Genomic DNA, 19,487 nt, shown 5'->3' on the forward strand with positions numbered 1-19,487 from the left:
ATGTCAAGAGTTTTAGCACCAAGGGCTTCAGTGGAGACGCAGGAAACACGTCTGGGGAAGTGGCTTTGAAGTTGGCTCAGAGGGGCTGACACAAAATACAAAATAAATCATGTTAAGGCTTGATCAGGCAAACGCAGATGTCAAAGGTAAAACTCCTACACTTCAGCCATGAGCAGGTTCAGGTCCTCAACAACGAACCAAAGAAAAGTAAAAGCAGCAATTCTAACAGAAAAAAAAGAGTGGTCCCCAATATGTTTGGAAAATCCAGTACTCGGGACTTTTCATTTTGTTTTTAAACATACTTATTTGCTGTTGCTTCCAGTTAAGAAGCACAATCTTATTTCTGATACCAAATCCTTAGTTGAGTAAGAACACCCCCCCCATCATTCCTGGCACCATGAAAACAATGTTCCTGCCCATTCCCTGGCAGCACAAACACGCACGGGACTGACCTGTGGCATTCTCCTTTAAGATGTTCTCCCTCTTGGAAACACAAGTGGTGAGTCAGTTGTTATGGTAACTATTTTTCTTTTTTTTTGACTAACATATGACAGCCTGTGTGTCATCTGATGCTGTTCCTGAATTCAATTACACATCCACTTTTGTCAAATAGTCTAAAAAGGGCTTCTTGGATGAAGGAATAGCGGGGACAAAACAGGACATTTTCGCCCAGGCACACGGTTTTAATCCATTAAAACACTGATTATGTGATTAAATTTACGGGTCCAGTCAACTTTTTGTTAGCTCAGAGCTACGACACGATGATGTGAAGAGCAGCCCTTTTTTGTTCCCTTTTTTGTCAAACAAACTGCCTGCAGTTCCATGAGCTCCACTCTGGGAAATGCAGCCTGGTGTGCCTTGTGTCCTGCTCAGCCAGTGATTTTAAGGTGGGTCTGTCTGAGCTGTTGGTCCTTCTGCTTCAATGACCAACTAAAAGGAGCAGCTGCTGCATCCCCTGAGTGGGTTTGGTTCCCCACTCAGGTCCAGTGTTATCAGTTATAAACACGGATATTACAGCATATAACTGATGTTGGGATCCTCACAACTGTGAGAGGAGGGAATCCATTCCCTGGGAATGAACCCTTGCAGAAGGACCTCAATGAGATGAATTTTTAGTGAAACTTGGTGGAGTCAGCGGGTGAAGGATGAAAAAGCATCAAATAGTGATCATTTGGAATTAGATGGTGGAACACTTAAGGCCAAGCACTTGGACCTAAAAACAAGAGGAGCCAAAACCCGAACTTTTTACAGCTCCAGCCTTCTGCACAGGGACCCAGGGAGATGTTTGAGTTGGCCTCATCCCCCAGCTCCGTGCGCTCCCAGCCCTGGTTTCAATTGAAAGCTTGTTCCTGAGTCCTGTAAATTCCCGTCAATTTAAGACCTGTTGGACAATAACGTTCCTCAGTCCAGAAATATGAAAAATATTTCAGCTGATGCAGCAGAAATGTGATGACACAGAGCAAATGGAAACCAGAGGCATTACAGAGATCTGGACCAGCAGCAACATTATGTCACTGCTATCAGTGCCCAGGAATTGTTTTCTTTATTGCACTGGGATATCTCGTAATAACATCAGGAATATGGAGGAGAACGTTCCCCACCAGGCACGCACTGCTTCCATCAGAGGGGCAAACTGAAGCAACCGAGGGGAAACTGCTGCTCTGAGCCCATCTAATCCTACTTTAGGCAGTCCTTAATACCTTTTCTAAAAGGTCTTGGAGAATAATTAATGCCTTAACAAAAAAGTCCTAATATTTAAAGCAAACCACAGTTTCTACATTTTCTCTGCAATGTCATCTTTCCAAAAACACCAAAATGCCTCCTCCTGAAGTGCTCTTTTTCTGTTGCAACATATGGTGCCCCATCCAGAGAGTCACAAGATATTTTGCTTCTAATTGATTAAATTCATGAGTCACAGACAGGATTTGCACTGGGATTGGAAGAAGCAACGCCTCGTTTTTCCCTGATTTCCCACAGTCACACAGGTGGGACAGTCACCTCTGCAGCCCTGGCCACCAAAAGCTTCCTCAGGAGCATCAAATTTGGAACTTCACATCCAAGTCACCAGCTCTTCTCATTTTATTACATGGCCAGGAGTATTCTGGGTTTTTTTCTTAAAGCTCTTGCTGCAGTCAGAGCATCAAGAGAACGTGTGTTATGGACACAGAGACTCTGGGAATTCCCGTGTTCCCAATCTCACAATGGGAGTGAACAGAAGCCAAACCCACCACCTTTAGAATCTTCACAGAACAAGGCAAATCAGGTGTTTCTGGAGGGAAAATGGGGGTTTGACACTCAGCTTCTCCCTGCTCAGAGTGGCAGTGCTGGAACTTGTCACTCCAGCACCAAAGGACTTCCCAGGTCAAAGCAGCTGCTCAACCACCACCAATGACAAATCAGACAGAACATTAAATCAGGAAAAAAAGAAACATTTCTGCCCCCACCATTGGCTTGAATCCTTTGTAAAATGGGAAAATGGCTTTGTGTGGACATAAAAGCCTATGTGCCTGAATATTCCCAATTTTCCCTGAAACCAGCACTCCCACAGTTTGAGATCCTGGAGCTGCTGTATTTCTGGGACCAGTCTCACATGTCAAAGTTGTTCCTGGAAATTTGTGAAGTACCAGCAGCGTTTCTGAACATCAGTGAAGGGTATAAAATCTGGGCTCCAGATTCAAATTTTAGTCCTTATTTCATTATTGGTAAAAGAATTAAGACTGTAGAAATTATTAACTTAAACTCTTTTGATCTTACTGCACACCACTATGCTTTGCTTGATGAAAATAACTGAAAAGAAACCCCAGGAGGGAAAAATTTCTCTTATAAAATAGAATAAATGTCCTAAAATAATTTTGTTTGTATTTTTTATGAGAAACTAAGCACTTTGCTAAAAAAAAAAAAAAATCACTAAGAAGCTGCCTGTTTGTAATACAAAGGTTGTTTCTTATATTCCTGAGTTATTTTACTGCTGTGCAAAGATTTTTTTCCTTTCTCAGTTAACTAAAAAGCTGAGCAGCCAACTAATCCATTATCTTTACTCCCCATGCTGGCTGCTCCAAGCATCTCCTGCTCTACATTGGGTGTCAGATCCAGATCCTGGCTCTGTCTCCCTCCGGGAATGGCAAATCAGCCACTGCAAATCCAGAATTGCTAATGACAGAAACAGGAGATTTCGGTTCCCGGCTTCCAGATGCAACACATGTCAAAAGACAGATTATACACCCAGAGCCAGGGAGAGAAAGGAGCTCTGACAATTTTGTTTGTTTGTGCTGATAGGTTTGAAATCTTAGTTAAGTCCAAATATAAGGAAGAAATCACCATGACCCCATTAGGTGCTCAGTATATTGAATTTACAGCTGGGAATCCAGCAGAAAACATACACGAAGCATCATTGAAAACTACCTCTCCAACAACTTAAGTCAATTAGATTGTGTCAGACTGGAGATGGAGTTGACAAATGGGGGTTTAGAATTCATTTAAATTACTCCTTGTGTTTTCCAAGTCTTTTGAAATGCTGTACAAAGTTAAAGCAGTGACTTTCCTAATAAACAAAGAATCAAGTTTCACAGCTTCAAAGAAATATTTCACTGTAGGGTCTATTTCATCTGGTTCTGCACTTCAAATAATTATTGTGGAGTATTTACAATTCTGACATCAGCTATTATCCTTGACAAGGAAAAAAAGAACAATGTTGCTGTAAAAATATAGAGAGAAACCAAATGCTGGGTGAGATTTTTGAGACAAGTTTCAATGAGATTTAAAGGTTCTTGGCTTCTTAGAAGTACTAACACAGTCAGCAGCTTCCAGAGACTTCAATACTTCAGAAACCAATTATTAATTTAGGATTACAAATCAGTATTTAGAAGGATGATTTTTATGGTCCTAATTTTTGTAGACAGAACTTGCTGTACCCTCCTTGAATAGTCAGGAGCCACCAGATGGGGCAAGGGAGGGCAGTGAACAGCTTGCACTCTTTAAAGGCTGAATATTGTATTATAAAATTATATTTGACAATCACAAAAACTCCCCAGCATCTCAAAAAGGTATTTGCCACTATTTTTAGGGAGTAACACTTGCACATTTGCTGTAATTTGTGAGGCCTGGCTTTGGGTTATTCTACACACACGTTACTCAAGGCAAATAGAATGAATTGTCTCTGCCCCACTGCTCGAGCACAGCAGTCAAAAGCAGAGCTTTCTTCTGGTTCTTCCAAGGAACTCAAGGTTGGTTGCAGACCTGGATGGGATTTGGTGGTTTCTGATGCCAGCCCTGATTTCCACACCATGTTTATTCACAGCTGATCACCAACAGAGCAACAAATAGTGAGTATGTCCCAACTATCTCTGAATTACCTCTCACTGTTACTGTGGCACAACATCACAGACTCAGGTAAAGTTTCTGAGTATAAAACCTCATCTCTGCACTCCCAGCTCCTGTCCCTCCCCGTTGAGGGGTTGGGGGCTGAGGGATGGGGCTGTGGTGGGTCCAGGACATCCCCTCCCTGGTGCTGCTCCCTCCTCAGGTGTTCCCCTCTCCAGCAAAGCTCCTCCCCAACCCACAGCTCCTGATGGGAGAAGCTGCTCCCCCCTGGGCTTTCCATGGGCAGCAGTTCCCCCCGGGAACATCCCCTGCCCTGCTGTGGGGCCCTCCATGGGATTGTTTCTTGCACTCCTTTCCCCCAGTCCTCACTCCGGGGCAGTGGCAAAGCAAACCTGTCTTCCCAGAGGGATGGGAAGAAGATAAATTCACTCCCTTTAATGAAGGCACTTCCTTCCCCAAAGCCAAGCTATCATTCTGCCTGCAATGCTTATCTAGATGTTTAAACTGAAGTCCTGTGAATAACCTCAAAAAGGCATTTTAAAAAGATTTAAAAAACAATTAAGTTTTTGCAATAAACAGGAATATCATGCTTTCTTAGCGCAGAATGTAAATGATTGCACTGCCGAGAAAAGGGAAAATTAAGTCTTCTAAGTACCCAATGAACAGGAGAGGAACAAATTTCCTCTCTTCAAATATATCCTTATAGTAATCTGAAGAGAATACTCCCATGATTGTGTAGCGATTTCTTCAAGACCTATTCAATTCCTTATTGTTCAGCTCACAGTGCCAGAAAAAAGGGCCTGTTAAAGTTAACATCTGCTAACTAATCATGGAACAGACCATCCCCACATTCCAGAGGGTTTGAACATTGCTATGAATTTTGATTACTATCAACTTTGGCTGGATTAAAGAAGCACTTTACTGTGAGACTTCTGAAACCTACAAAAAGTTATTCCTTTACAGGAAATGCTTCTGAAACCAAACATTTTTATTCTGGGTTCAGAAAATGTGACCTAGAATCACAAGCATGTCTAGTATTAAAGGTAGAAATAAATCAATCAGGTGCATTATATTCCTCTGATTTTTGTTATTAAATATTTAATTTTGGGAGTGTTAACATCCCACAGTAGAGATTCTGAAGTGCAAATATTCTTTAGATGGGCTGTGCTGCTGCACAGATCTGTCCTTCTGAGTTCCATTCCATATGTTTTGCTGCCTGACACCAAGAGTACATGCACACATGCTGGATTTCAAGTTTTTTGGATCATTTCCTTTGAGGTGATGCATTCATATCTGAGTGAGGCAATCCAAAAATGTACTTGTGAGCCCCTCTTGAGCAGCTGTGCTCCGGTTGGAACCGCGTGTGCTGTGCCAACAGTCCCCTCACACAGGAGTCAATTGGATTAGACAAGCTCTCCCTGCAGCTGGGGAGTCCATGGCTCTGCAGTGGGATGGGATTCATTCCTGCTCTGTGCTTACCAAACTAGAACCTGCTGAGCAATTCTTTACTGTGTGCAGTGACAGAATTTACACTGGCTGGGATGACTCTCTCATACACACACAGGCCGTGCACACACACAGCCTGTTCTTTTCCTGTCCTTCCAACTTCTTAATTCCAAAATGCTTTCAGTTTAAAATTAAAAATCCACATTATTAAACCCAAAAAACTCCACTCTCTCATCACAGGAATAAAAATCCATTACAAGAAGACTGGACACCTCACTGCAGCTCTGCATTTCCTTTGAACGAGCAGCTCCCTGACTCCAGGAAAGGTCTCTGTCCCTCCTGCTCCAGAGAGGGAGCTGTTCTGGGAGAGCTGAGAACTCAGAGGATGCTGAACACTACAGTCAGATCATATTCATCACAAGAGGGACAACCAAGGCATTATGTCCAAGTCCTGTTAATAACTGGAGGGCACAATGAAGGTCTGAGCCAGCCTTTGAGCCCCAGCCCATCACAGGTGTCACCACAACAATTGGCCACCGCTCCCTGTCCATCCAGGACGTCATTTCCCCACTGCCCCTTTAAACAGAAACCCACATGGAACTGAAATTTCGACAACACCACAGCTAAATTATAAAGAAGGGATTATTTCAGCCAAATTTCAATAGCATAGTGGGTGGTCCTCAAGGCTTTTTATAAATACCCTTCCAACATTTTTGTGAAAAGTTGAATAGGAGACCACACAACAACCAAGGATTATGTGGCACTCCTCGAAAGGGGAAAGGGAGGAGAATCAAACATTTCTTGCCCAAGGTTTGTTACTGTGGGATACTATTATGTGAAGCCCTTCAGTTCATATAGAACATCGCATTAAATTACATGGCAAGAATGAATAACTGCTTTGTCACATACAGAATCACACATTATTTTGCTTTTAAAGGTTGTGAAGAGTGAAATAGTGTACCAAATTCAATTCAAAAAAGCCTTGGTTATTTAAATCCAGTCTGCATTTCACCCAAGGTATTCCCTTTGCAGAAAAGTTTAAAGACTCCTAAGGCAGCAGAGCCAAATACCAGGGAATCTTAGGAATGAGCCAATTAAAGTCTCCAGCAACATTAACCTTGCCCACGTAACTGCAACCCAGTGTGATGTCACGAGGAAGGTGCAGTGTCTCCAGGGTCCCCTTTGCCACCCAACACGACCTTCAGGTGATTAGTTGACAGCCCCCATTCCACTGCCATGGACTGCAGCAGGGTCAGGCAGCAGAGGGCACGGCAGGAGCACAGGTTTCATTCCAGCGGGGAGGAGCAAGTGTAGGATTGCACATTGTGGTCCACAGCTCTGTTCCAAAGTATGTGTAAAAACCACCCTGCAGCACAGAGCTGGCACTGAACCTTAGTGTGGGTTGTTCCATATCACTGGGAGAGTTCAGAGTCACAACTGGCACAGAAATAATCAGACAGTGGGCAAAGTGCAGTCAAAAGTCCAGGTACGGGAAGTAAAACAACTCAGTAACAAACCTCGCTGGTTTTATGTGGTGCTAAATCCTGCTCAGCTGTCAGGCAACATTCTTCCAATGGTAGAGTGCATAAGGAACCAGAGAAGGGGAATATTTCAAATCTGAAGTGGTCATTCTTCTACTAAGTTGGATATTTGGCTTTTTGTGTGGTAACAGCAGAGGCACCAAAAAAGTGCTCCTATAATTCTCTAATGTGTGTGAACCCAGCTGAAGCTCCAGATGGATTTAGTCAAAGTTCTGTTTGCACCTTTAGCACTTACAGGTGTGCTGGAAGATGACACCAAAGACGGAATACCCTTCTGACACCACGTGCTCTGGTCTATCCCTTCCATCCCCTCAAACCATCCCCAGCAGTTATCCCAGGGGAGCAGGGCTGTTGGGAACTAATGTGCACAAGCTCCACACTCCACTGGTATTCCACAACCTCCTCTGCCTCAGTGGAAGGGACCTTCAAGCAGCAGGCAGCCAGTTATCCAGGGTGTACAAAACAACTGGAAGAGGGTCTAGAAGAGACTCACTGTCACTTGAGCTCCGTCTAAACTATCCATGAAATCACAGGGGCCTTCACTGGGCATCAGCACTGGGGTTCAGCTCCCTGCAGGGAGGGGAAAGGCCAGGGGGTATGAAAGATGCCACCTTTCCCAGAGGTTCCTTCTCACTACCTGGGAAGCACTGTGCCTGCTTTCAATCACTTCTGCTGATTGCCTGCTATTAATGTCACTCATCCTCCCAAGTAATTAAGCCACCTCTTTCTTACATGTGCCTTTGTCTCTCCCTGGCACGTTTCCTTGTCTAATCCTCTTTTCCAGATGGCATAAGGACGCGGGAGAAGTGTTGCTAAAAGTTGCTTAGCAATGCAACACATGCAAGGGTTGGAAATGCTGACGTCCACACAAGCACTATCTCCCCATCACACATTTCTGCAGAGAGACAAAGGCGTGAACACCCGCAGCGACACCGGGGCCTCCAGGAAAAGAGCCACCGGTGCCCAGAGGGAGCAGGAACAGGGCAAAGGGGAAAGCCCCCAGGCTCCCAGTGATGGGCTGAGTTATGCTGAGGGGAGTTTTGTTTGTCTTGGGTTTTGATTTTCAACGAGAACCGGAAATTCTGCCTTAAACACACCAAAATCCTCGTGTTTTAGCAAGGTCCTGTGTTTTCTGTGATTCCCAGACACAGGATGCCACAGACACAGAGCCACTGCAAGTTACTGAGAGAGACAAAACAGAAAGGGATGTCCCATCCCTGGGAGTGTCCAAAGCCAGGTTGGAAGGGGCTTGGAGAAACCTGGGACAATGGAAGGTGTCCCTGCCCACGGCAGGGACTGGGACTGGATGAGCTTTAAGGTCCCTTCCCACCCAAACCATTTAGGATTCTATGAAGAGTTCATGACAAACAGGAACTGATGAAGGCAAAGCTGTTTATCAGCAGCTCAGTATCAACCCCAGAAATCCTCCTCTCCTAGGAATCAGTGATAGGGAATTTGTTCCTGTAACTGCACAGTGTAATTGTGGATTGTTTCTAAACTCCGCAGTAAATGTGTTTATATGGAATTTATTTAAACTACAATTAAATGTTATGGGTAATAAATAAGAACATTTAGTACGTGAACAGTAGTAATTTCACAGAGTCACATTATCATATTAATTCATTTCTGCAGCAGCCTATGAAAACAGGTTGGCATGAATCACTTTGTGTTTGAAAAACCTGAGATGTTACAGATTTATTCATCTGAAACAACTACTTCTAAGAAAACAACCAAACAGTAGTAAATTAACTACAGAAATTCACATGCAGCTGTACTCAGGGTAGTCTCTTACTAAACAGAATTTAATGGTGCCCTCCACAAGCAATTAAAATAGAGCTCAACACTTACTAGTGGGGAGACTCATTCAAGGCCCTTATATCAGCAACAGCATTATTTATATTTTTATAACATAAAAATATACATCATTGTATTGCAAGTATAATCATGATCAAGACTTATTGGATCTTCAGATTTCATATTTTCCACTCGCATCCAGCACAATTCAGAGTAACCGAAATTCCAGAAGTTTAAATGATTTGCACCAGAACTGAACCTGTTAACAGGTGCATCCCACAGCAGGGCTCCCTCTGGGGAGGGGGAGCAGCAAACACAGCCAGAACACAGCCAGGGACAGGGGGGAACACGGCATCTGCTTCCTGGGAGGTGAGGAGACATCACAGAGAGGAAACCCTTTCATGGCAGAAATTAGTGTTTTGCTTCATTAGCCTCTGCAAACTTCATTCACGTGTCATTGTTCCCTTTCATTCCCAAATGTGTGCACATACAAATGCAGGAAAACCAGACAGGCCACCACAGGTCACTAGGGTTTGTTCATTTATTTATTTTTAAAAGCAGCTTTCAGGTACTTTGTGTTGTTTCATGTCCCCTACTATTCTGCTGCAGTGTGTATCTTGCACCTCTTCATAACATTTTTGCCCAATATGAAATCAGCTTTATGGTTAAGCAGGAGATAAATCAGAGCTGTTTGTTATTATTGGGACTCCTCTGTTGACAGCTGTAATTATTGCTTGTTTACTGGACATTTCATCGACCTGAACCTCTGAAGGCTCCCAGACTACAACGTGCTATTAACTGACAGCATCCACTCACTAAAAATTGCCACTTGCCAGACTGATCTAAAAATCCAGCCCTGACACTGCTGCAGCTAAAACTGAGGACGAATTCAGCATTAATGCCATGGTTCAGTCTGCTCTGTACCCCACAGCAGTAATGCTGGGATACCCTGGGGCTCGAAAGATTTGCCCGCGTTCTCTTTGTTCCAGCAGATTACTTCAGGATGGCCAAGGTACTGTTTCAGTAAAGGTAAAAAAAAACCCCAAAACAAGACAACCAACCCAGATTTTTCCGAAATTCCTACAGTTTTACGCAGTTTTCAAGCATAGAGCTATTTGTAAGAAGTCTGGGTACACTGACTGACCAGCAATAACATGACATTCTGACCAGCGAAACAGATTTCAAAATCTCACGTGCAAAGCCTTACGTGGACGAAGCTGACAGAATTCTCAGATCCTTCACTTAAAAATTTGCCCTTTTCTGGGCTGCAAACCAAGGTTTACCATTTCTGCTATGACCAGGTTTGCGTCCCCTGCGCTGCCCAGACATAATTCCTCTAATGACGAGCTTTAAGGTCCCTTCCAATCCACACCATTCCAGGATTCCCTGACTCTAATTAGCTCTCACATATTTCCAGTTTATTCCACACTATGTGGGCTCATGTTTTGCTGGAAGCGTGCCCTGATTTTTGGTGGACTGCAGTGTGCACTGATCCATTACCCCAACGGGTGGGAATGGGCTGGTGTGAACTGGTGCTTATCAAATCCTGTGCAAACAAACCCACAGATTGACTGGTCACATCGTTTCCATCAGGTTTTCATTGACGACAGCTCATCAAAGCAGGGGAGAGGTTAAAATTGCAGAATCCCATGGCTGAATCACTCACCTGCAAGGTGCAGCTCACAGGTTTGTCTTAGATCCTCCCCAGAAAGCTGGTCAGCTCTTCCATAAATCTATGGGAACAGGTTAAATAATAAGTAAGTAAGTAAGTAAATAAATAAATAAATAAATAAATAAATAAATCTAACGAGGTTAAAAGGGAACTTTAACCTGTTATTTTGCCTGGAAATAAAAAAATATTTATATGTTTTTATTGTTTCATGTTATGCCATATAATTTGAAAGCAGTATGTGCTGAGGGATCACTTGCATCGAGGGGGTGTCTTTTCAGTCATGTATAATAATATATATATATATATACATATATGTGTAAATATATAATATTTGTAAATAGATAAATATGCATTTATTATATATACCTATGGATATATATACATTGTATATTTTTATTAGCATATATAGTAGTATATAATTTATTTATCTATATATTGATATATCTACATATTTATATAGTTATATATAAGTGTAAAATTAATATATGTACTAAATAAATAAATAAATATATACCTATATTTGCATAACATAAATGTTAGATCAACATTCAGGACTGTCAGGACTTTTTGTTGTCACTTTTGAGCACATATTGAGTGTAAACTTTAGTCCCAAGTGCTGCAGTGCCAGAGCAGCCACTGAGCCTGAAGAATTTACGGATTCCGCCCCAAAAGAGGTGCTGGGGAGACGCCCAGTGGTGCCCAGCGGAGGTACAGAACTGCACAGACCAGCCCGTGAGCAGTGAGAGGGAAATAAATGAGGATAAACTGTAATAAATTCGAGGGGCCCCCCCGTTTGTTTGTCAGTGTTTCTGTGGCAACGGGACAAACCCACCACAGCGCGTGTGGGGACTTTTTGTGTCACCTCTGTCTCTAACAACTATTTCTCATCTTCTCCTACCGATTTTCATTCCTAAGCGTTCACGTGTTCATGGAATAACACACTGAAATCCTTAAAACTTTAAAATCCCTTAAACACCTTTTCGCCTCATTTCGTGAGGCGGCTCTGCTCGGCCCCGCTCGGGTCGGGCTCGGCTCTGTTCGGCTCCGTTCGGGTTCCGCTCGGGTCGGGCTCCGTTCGGCTGAGCTCGGCTGGGCTCGGTTCAGCTCGGCCCCATTCGGCTCAGTTCGGCTAAATTCGGCTGGGCTCGGTTCGGGATCGGCTCCGTTCGGGCTCGGCCCGGCCCCACCCCGCCCTCAGCCCCGCCCCCCCGCCCGCCGCCGTCCCGCCATTGGCCGCGTGCCCGCGCCCGCCCTCAGCGGCCGCTCCCCATTGGCTGCGCCGGCGCGGGGGGCGGGGCCGGGCGCCCCCTCAGGGCAGCGGGGCGGACCCGGTCGGCGCTCGGTCCCCGCCGGTGCCGCCCCGCCTGTCCCCCGCCCGCTCCCGCCCGCCCTCACGGCCCGCACCGCCCTCCCGCCTCCCCGCCGGGACCGCCTCGCTGCCCCCGGGGCCAACCGCGGGGCCGCACTCGGGCTCGTCCCGCCCCAGCCCCGGAAGCGGAAGCGCGTCCCGACGGTGCCGCCATATCGGGTGTGTGGAGGGGCGGGAGCGGAGGAAGGACCGGCTCGGCCGTCTGTGAGTACTGAGGCCGCCCGGGGCTGAGCGGGGCCGCGGGCGGGCACTGCGGGCCGGGACACCCCTGGGCGGGGGGGCGGAGCCCGGGGCGAGCGGCCCCTCCGGGGTGCGGGGGCTGCGCGGGCTCGGGGCCTCCCGGGGCCTCCCGGGCCGTGTCCCCGCTGTGCCGGCCCCGCTCCAGCCGCTCCCCGCTCGTTGGACCGGGCTGAGCCCAGCCCAGGCCGGGGAAGTCCCCGAGAGCCGCAGGTGCTGCTCGGCTGCTGCCGGAACGGATAAAATGAAACAGTGTCTTTTTTTAGCGTGAAAAACCCAACCTGTGCCACCGGCGTGGTCGTGCCCCGTGGTTGTCCATTCACCCTGTTACAGTAAATCACTCGAGTGTGTTGCTCTTCGAAGGTGTTTCCTCTACGAGATAAGGAAGGCTGTGCGAGCAGGAGTGTGGGTTTGCTGCCGGTGTCCTCCGTTTGTATTTTAACTTCAAGAAAAACCCGTCTCATAATCAGAGCTCTCTGGAAATTCGGGACGTCTGTGTGTCACCGCAGAAAGTGAATGTTTTTACTGCCCCAGGTTCTGGTTTTGAGCACTCAGCGATCATGTTTGTAGCGACATTACCATAACAATTGTGGTGAAAAGGTCATCTATTAAGGTCCTGCTTTCACCTGCCTGGTGTTTTCAGCAGAAGAAACTGCTTTAACATGGTTTAGTTTTAGCAGCAGCCTCAGTTCGTTTGTTGTATTAATGTGAGTGTGACTTTCTGATTGTTGGCTGTGCTGAACAGTGAATTTATGTTACATCTGTAAGAAAGATGGAGAGAGGCTTTGGACAAGGGCCTGGAGGGACAGGACAGGGGGAACGGCTTCAAACTGCCAGAGGGCAGGGAGAGATGGGATATTGGGAAGGAATCCTTCCCTGGGAGGGTGGGGAGGCCCTGGCACAGGTTGTCCAGAGGAGCTGTGGCTGCCCCATCCTTGGAAGTGTCCAAGGCCAGGCTGGATGGGGCTTGGAGCCACCTGGGCTACTGGGAGGTGTCCCTGCCCATGGCAGGGGGTGGAATGGCATGAGATGGTCTTTAAGGTCCCTTCCCACCCAAACCATTCCATGATTACAAAAGAGGGATTGCAACTGGTTATATTAATTATTCCCTTAAACCAATAAAACCCCAGTGTTCTTAACTGTAAAGAACCCCTCTGCAGTAGAACAGTGTCAGCTGGTTGTGTTTCTTGGGCTGCTCTGGAAGAACTGTGTATTTGAGAAACAGTCATACATAATCACATATAACGTATTTTTTTTTCACCCAGCAAAGTCCCTGCTGCAGCAGAAAGCCTTCAGGAGCCTCACATCTTGATCTTCCACTTGCTCTGCACAGGGTGGCATTTACAACACTGTCACCTTAGGTCTGCCTGTAGCCCTTATTTGTTATATTTGGATGTATCTGGACAATTAATTTTGAGAATGTGAGAGTTTTCTTTGGTCTCTGGTCAATAGGCTGAATATCTTTTGGTTACAGTCCTTGATACTTCAGGACTTCTAAAAAAAGAGAAAACCAGAATAAAGCCCAAAATGATGCTCAGCTGGGAAGGCTGAGTAACTTCTGCCCTGCAGAGAGGGGGGAGAATAATCACTTCCTTTTGCCTGTAGTGGAAAAATCTGTATATTGTATGAGTTTCTGTTTGATTCTTTTTTTTCTTTTCAGCTCTAGCTTGAATTAAAGTGGAGTCAGCTCCTGGAGCCTCCTGATGAAACCCCTTAGCTTTTGAAGTGTAGCAGGACTCCTTTTTTTCTACTTCCTAATGATTCTGTAGGATGTAGTTTTCGGATGTTTACAGGAAAAATACACAACTTTAAGTTTTTGTGCCTCCCCAGATTGTCCTTGGTCTCAAATTTTCTGCAGCAGTCACTTGTATTGCAGCATCTAAGATGATGTACTGGTTTTTTTATTTATTTATGTTCCACACAGCTTTATTATCCTCTGAGGCTCTTGAGCAGGGCTGAAAGTGCTCCCAGTATCCCGGGGTTACATAGTCCCACCCACAAGTGAGGATTCCAGGAAGTAATGTCAGGGATTGCTTTCGGTGATGTGGCAAAACGTTTCTGTTTGGAATCGAGTTTATTTGGCCTGTACCTCCAAGGGAGCTGTACAACCCAGTTAAGCCTAACTGATAAGGAAAATAAAGCTCTTAAATCGGTAGCAGAAGCATGGACTGAAAAATAACCCCCTTGGTTCATGTTTTTACTGGAGTTCGGGCCCTTTGACTGCAGAGTTTTGCTCCTGCAGAAAACTTTCCTGCTGCTGCTCAGCTCTTCATGCTCAAGAGACAGAGAAAGTCGTTGCCTTCTTTCTGGTGTGAGCAAGGTTCTGGGTCTGGTGCTTTGGCAGAGTCTGGAAGCACTGATGTGCAGTCCTGAACTTCCTTGTTCACTGTCTGCTTACTGAGCACTTAAAATCCAAAGCAGCTTTAAAAAAAATATATGTATATTTATTTTGGTTTTGTTCTTTGCCTTTAGAGACTGAGGGGGCAGGAGGGAGGTGCTGCAGGTCGTGTCTCACCATTTAGGTGTTGTAACTCAGCCTCTGCCTTAGCAAGGGGATGTCCAACCAGGCTCCTTCCTGCATTTCTCTATGGGTTTCTTTATTTCCCTCCCAGAATGGACTGCATCCTCTCTTGCCTTTGTAAAACACCCTGTTCTTTGCTGTCTTGGACAATTACTTTAGGAAAAATTTAATTCATTTTTGCATAAAAATTCTCTTTGAGAATACTTCGAACAGTGCAAGCCAAAAGAACATTGTGTGTAAATGCTGGTTCAGAGAATGTGCTTTAAAGCTTTCTGAGCTCAGATTTTGGGTCTCAGTGTTCCCTGTGTCCCATGTTTTGTTTCCACAGCCACCATGTCAGAAGGGGACAGCATTGGGGAGTCTGTGCATGGAAAACCCTCCGTGGTCTATAGGTTTTTCTCAAGACTTGGACAGGTTGGTTTGGGGAAGGATTTTTCTGACTGCTTTAGGAGTAGATCTCACTGTGGCTCCTTAAGCTCATTACTTTTTGGATGAGTTGTTAAAATGCTAAAATCTTCAGATTTCTTCTGAAGCCTTTAAAAACTGATAAATATTATTACACGTAGCTTACTGGAATATTTAAGGGGTGTATGTATGACATTGCACAGTGAAAATATATGTTGTCAAAAACAAGGAGTGACTTCAGATTTCAGGTCAAATTCATCTTAAGGAAAGTAACTTGCATGAGATACAGAAATGTTAAATTGCTGTACAATGCCCCAAGCATTAGGGGTTTCATAAAAACACGGAACTTTTCAAAGTACAGTTACGTGTGATTCAGTTTATTCATGAAGAATACAGATATTTCACGTTACTGCCCTTCCCAAAATAGTCTTCCCAAAGGCTTCTCTGTGCCAATGCTGCCCTGTAATGAACTGTGCTCACTGTGCCTCCTGTATTTCACGTGTCCCTTTGTTTCCTCCCAGATCTACCAGTCCTGGTTAGACAAATCCACCCCCTACACCGCCGTGCGATGGATTGTAACGCTGGGGCTGAGCTTTATCTACATGATTAGAGTTTATTTACTGCAGGTGAGCACTGCACTTACTGCCAAGGGATTTTGACTTATCACTCCTGGCCTGTGTTTCCTGTTAAGAGCATTTTCGAAGTGTGGTGTTACTTCAGAACCACGTGTGGGGTCGTTTAGCTCATGGTAGAAGGTAAATTGGATAACCTGAAGAGAGAGCAGCTCTTGTGTACATGAGGGATTTGCACTCCTCTTGTGTTCTAAGACTTGTTTTGATAGGTGAGAATTGTTAATGCTTTTATTTAATATTGTTAATATTGTCAGAATTGTTAATATTTTTATTTTTGTGTTGTTAATATTCTAGTCCAGAAACCTTTCAGTTAAGGTGAGGAGGTAGAAAACCTTCTCAAGGAAGCAAAGAACCCAGGTTGTTTAATCTTGTTAAAAAAGAAGTATCAGCAAATGTCTTTCAGGAAGACTTTAACCGTGGCTGTTCCTCCCTCCCTGTGCAGGGTTGGTACATTGTGACATATGCCTTGGGAATCTACCACCTAAACCTCTTCATAGCTTTCCTGTCGCCAAAGGTAGACCCCTCTCTAATGGAAGACTCAGGTATGATGAACAGTTCATTTTGCCACAGTTGAGAACTTAGCCAAACTTCCAGATCCCTTGGGCTGATGAAGTCTGTAAAGATGTGCAATGTCAGCAGGACGTTGTATTTTTTAGACTTGGAAAAAAAAATCTGTGCAGCTTCACATCAAGAGTTACCATAAAATTTGTCCTCTCTTACGTGGGACTTGAACATATTCCACATTGTATTAGTTTTCTGTGTTCTGAAAGGAGCTTTATGTGACTTAAATTCTCCCCATAGTGACCTGGCACTCATTTCTGTTCCTTATTTTCTTTTGGGGAATCAGTGCTTAGTTAAACTGTAACTGGGATTGATCTAAGTCTAGCAGTGGAAATTGGGTGTGGATTCATTTTGTGATTTTTTTTTTTAGTGGTTTTTTTAAGATAAAAAGTAAAAAAAAATCAGAAGTCTGCATAGTGTGGAAAGCTACTGTGAGGGGGTTTGTGGTTTGGTTTTTTCCCTGTTATTTTCAGATGATGGTCCTTCCTTACCTACAAGGCAAAACGAAGAATTTCGGCCTTTCATTAGAAGGCTCCCAGAATTCAAATTCTGGTGAGTGGATCCGTCTGCCCGTGCTCTGGCTTTGAAAAATACAAATACCTGCCTCTAATGAGTGGTAGCTGGGCTCGAAGGACTGATTGTGGCTGTTGTTTTCCAGGCACTCTGCCACTAAAGGAATCCTGGTCGCCATGGCGTGTACGTTCTTCGAGGCTTTCAACGTGCCTGTGTTCTGGCCCATCCTGGTGATGTACTTCATCATGCTCTTCTGCATCACTATGAAGAGGCAAATCAAGGTAACTCCCCAGCAACAGGGAGCAGCTTTTGTGGGGGCAGGAGGTGCAGCTTTGTTCCAGCCTGGCCATGCCCTTGGCCGTTGGGGTGGGAAATGTGCTGCACACACTTGTGGCCCTGCAGCAACTCCAGCAGCCAGCACCTGGACACGAGTTGTTTGTGTTGTACATCTGCAGCACTGAGCAGCTTTTATTCTCGCTTTCAAAAGGTTTTGATTTTAGAATGCAAGATCAGGTCTTTATGCAGGTTCTCATCCACTTCCTGTCCTAACTGTGGCTATTTTTAATTAAGAGGTGTGGTACAATCTCTGATGGGTGAAAAGGGAAGTTCTGACAAGTTGGTGCAAGAAAGTAGGTGAGGGAAAGAGGAAGCAGAACAGAGACAACTCATCCTGACCATTTAAACAAGTTACTTATGGTTTGTTGGCATTTTAAAAAGCTATTTTTTTTCCAGACATTCAGAATTTTGGATAAAAACTGTGATTTGAGTGGGAAATTTAAGATTAAAGGGTAGTAAAGAATTAGTTCCTCTGTGCTCTGTCCAGTTTCCTGTGGTCCCTCAGTCAGTGACCTTCACTGTACTGTATGAGGTGTTGGGTACACCCAGATTTGAGATTTGTGAGGCTGATCTCATACACCTGTTTGGATTTAAACTGGTGTAGGATTAGCTATCTCATTACCTTTACTAAGAACTGCCTTTCTAGGGGACGATGTGCATTATAAAACATTTTGTCTAAATATTCCCCAAGTTTCTTGCCTCAACACTTGATGTTTTCTCTTTGCAGCACATGATAAAGTACAGATATATACCCTTCACACATGGCAAGAGGAAATACAAAGGGAAGGAGGATGTGGGGAAGACCTTTGCCAGCTAGAGGGAGCAACACCCTGTTGACCAGTTCTACTGCTCACTAAAGGAACGATTTTGAGCCATTGTAACAATGCCTTTTTTCTTCATAAAATGATTAACAGAGTGGTGACAAAGCAGTTGAATTTTCATTTTACGAGGATCTTGCTATTTTTATCTGAAGTATCAGCTCAGTTTCTTGAGGAAACTGGCATTCTAACCAAATTGCATTGAGTTCATTCTCTTTTTGGAAGAAGTTGGAGAAACTTTGGATAATCCCACGGATCTGGGATAACGTATTCCTTTCAAGATCCATTGCACTGGAGAGGTTAATGGCCTAGAGCTGGATGTTTTTACGTAGTTCTCCTGCTCACCATCACCCTGAAGTGCTGGGCACATCTGTGGAGGAAAGTGTAAGCTGGCACACGTGATGCTGTTTTCTGCTTCGGGGCCGTGTGCTGTTCTCATAGAAACCTTCAGTAGACTTAAATAGCTGCAGAACTTAAGCCAGTTTCCTAAATGCATGGTATTACTGAGTTATAACCCAATAGGTAGGAATAAGAAATCTACTAAATTATGGGTTTGCAGTAGGGGAAAAAAATACTCATTTAGCTTCTAAAGCAACTCGTTTGTGTTGGGTTTCAATGCCAGTTTCACTGTTCCATCTCCGAGCAGATGCTAAAATTGGGCTCTTTCGTGATGACTCAGAACTTTGTTCAAACTCTTATCACAATTTCCTTTGAGGACCTGGAATTATAAAAATATATATTTTAATTGTTCTTAGCTGGAGTTTCTTTCGTACTTAATGGTTTCATGAATAATTTAAGCTGACTTCATGCAGCCCCACAGAAAGTACCCAAACTGGCCAGAACAGACAGTGGTGGGGGTTTTAACACAGATTTTCATTTTATAAGAGGGGGGGAAAATAAGACATAAATGACCTGCATGTAAACTTTTTCATGTGATACGACTGCAGTTTTATTAAGTGACTTTTTAATTCCAAAATTTATTAAAAGACAGTGTTCCCCTTTAATTGATCTAACAGCATTTATGGCTCCTTTTCAGTAATGGTTACCCTCAACTTACCTTCATGCAATGCCTTTTCCAACTCCTCAGGGACCATTCACTTGCAGAAGGTAGGAAAAGATCAGCTTTTTGAAGATTCTGAATGGAGAACAGTGGCAGCTTCAACACACACCTAACTGGGAAATAGATGTAGGCACCTTTTCCTCTGGTTTTGTCAAGTGAAGTCTTTGTGGAGCTCTGGAATTCAGCAGTCCTGGGAATATGACAGGTAGTTTTAGCTCACATTGACCCCTTGCTTTCTGTTTGTTTGCATGTGTTTGTTTTA

The 19,487-nt window shown here is 44.4% G+C and overlaps 1 protein-coding gene and 1 long non-coding RNA gene across 2 annotated transcripts in view; one reads left to right on the forward strand and one right to left on the reverse strand.

The window, feature by feature from the left end:
• The window catches only part of LOC108505352, a 92,032-nt gene extending 80,221 nt beyond the window's left edge, over window positions 1-11,811 (reverse strand). The window contains exons 1-2 of the long non-coding RNA XR_001877462.1: window positions 11,672-11,811; window positions 10,768-10,834 (exon numbers count right to left, since the gene is read on the reverse strand). This is a non-coding gene — a long non-coding RNA (uncharacterized LOC108505352). The remainder of the gene's footprint in view (window positions 1-10,767; window positions 10,835-11,671) is intronic.
• Window positions 11,812-12,206: 395 nt separating this feature from the next.
• Window positions 12,207-19,169, forward strand: RER1 (retention in endoplasmic reticulum sorting receptor 1). Its single transcript, XM_017831262.1, has 7 exons — window positions 12,207-12,346; window positions 15,229-15,314; window positions 15,827-15,931; window positions 16,380-16,479; window positions 16,972-17,050; window positions 17,157-17,292; window positions 18,075-19,169. Exons 2-7 carry the CDS (start codon window positions 15,234-15,236, stop codon window positions 18,162-18,164), a joined length of 591 nt encoding a protein of 196 aa, XP_017686751.1. The 5' UTR covers window positions 12,207-12,346; window positions 15,229-15,233; the 3' UTR covers window positions 18,165-19,169.
• Window positions 19,170-19,487: the final 318 nt, after the last annotated feature.

This window comes from Lepidothrix coronata, unplaced genomic scaffold (genome assembly GCF_001604755.1).
Source record: "Lepidothrix coronata isolate B3197 unplaced genomic scaffold, Lepidothrix_coronata-1.0 Scaffold188, whole genome shotgun sequence".
NCBI classification, from domain to species: domain Eukaryota; kingdom Metazoa; phylum Chordata; class Aves; order Passeriformes; family Pipridae; genus Lepidothrix; species Lepidothrix coronata.

Excerpts from the sequence above, each read along its gene's own strand:
- RER1 (XM_017831262.1), top strand. The coding sequence starts at position 15,234 with ATGTCAGAAGGGGACAGCATTGGGGAGTCTGTGCATGGAAAACCCTCC. Across the intron at positions 15,315-15,826 it reads TTTTCTCAAGACTTGGACAG|ATCTACCAGTCCTGGTTAGA; the intron begins GTTGGTTTGGGG and ends GTTTCCTCCCAG. Across the intron at positions 16,480-16,971 it reads CTCTCTAATGGAAGACTCAG|ATGATGGTCCTTCCTTACCT; the intron begins GTATGATGAACA and ends TGTTATTTTCAG.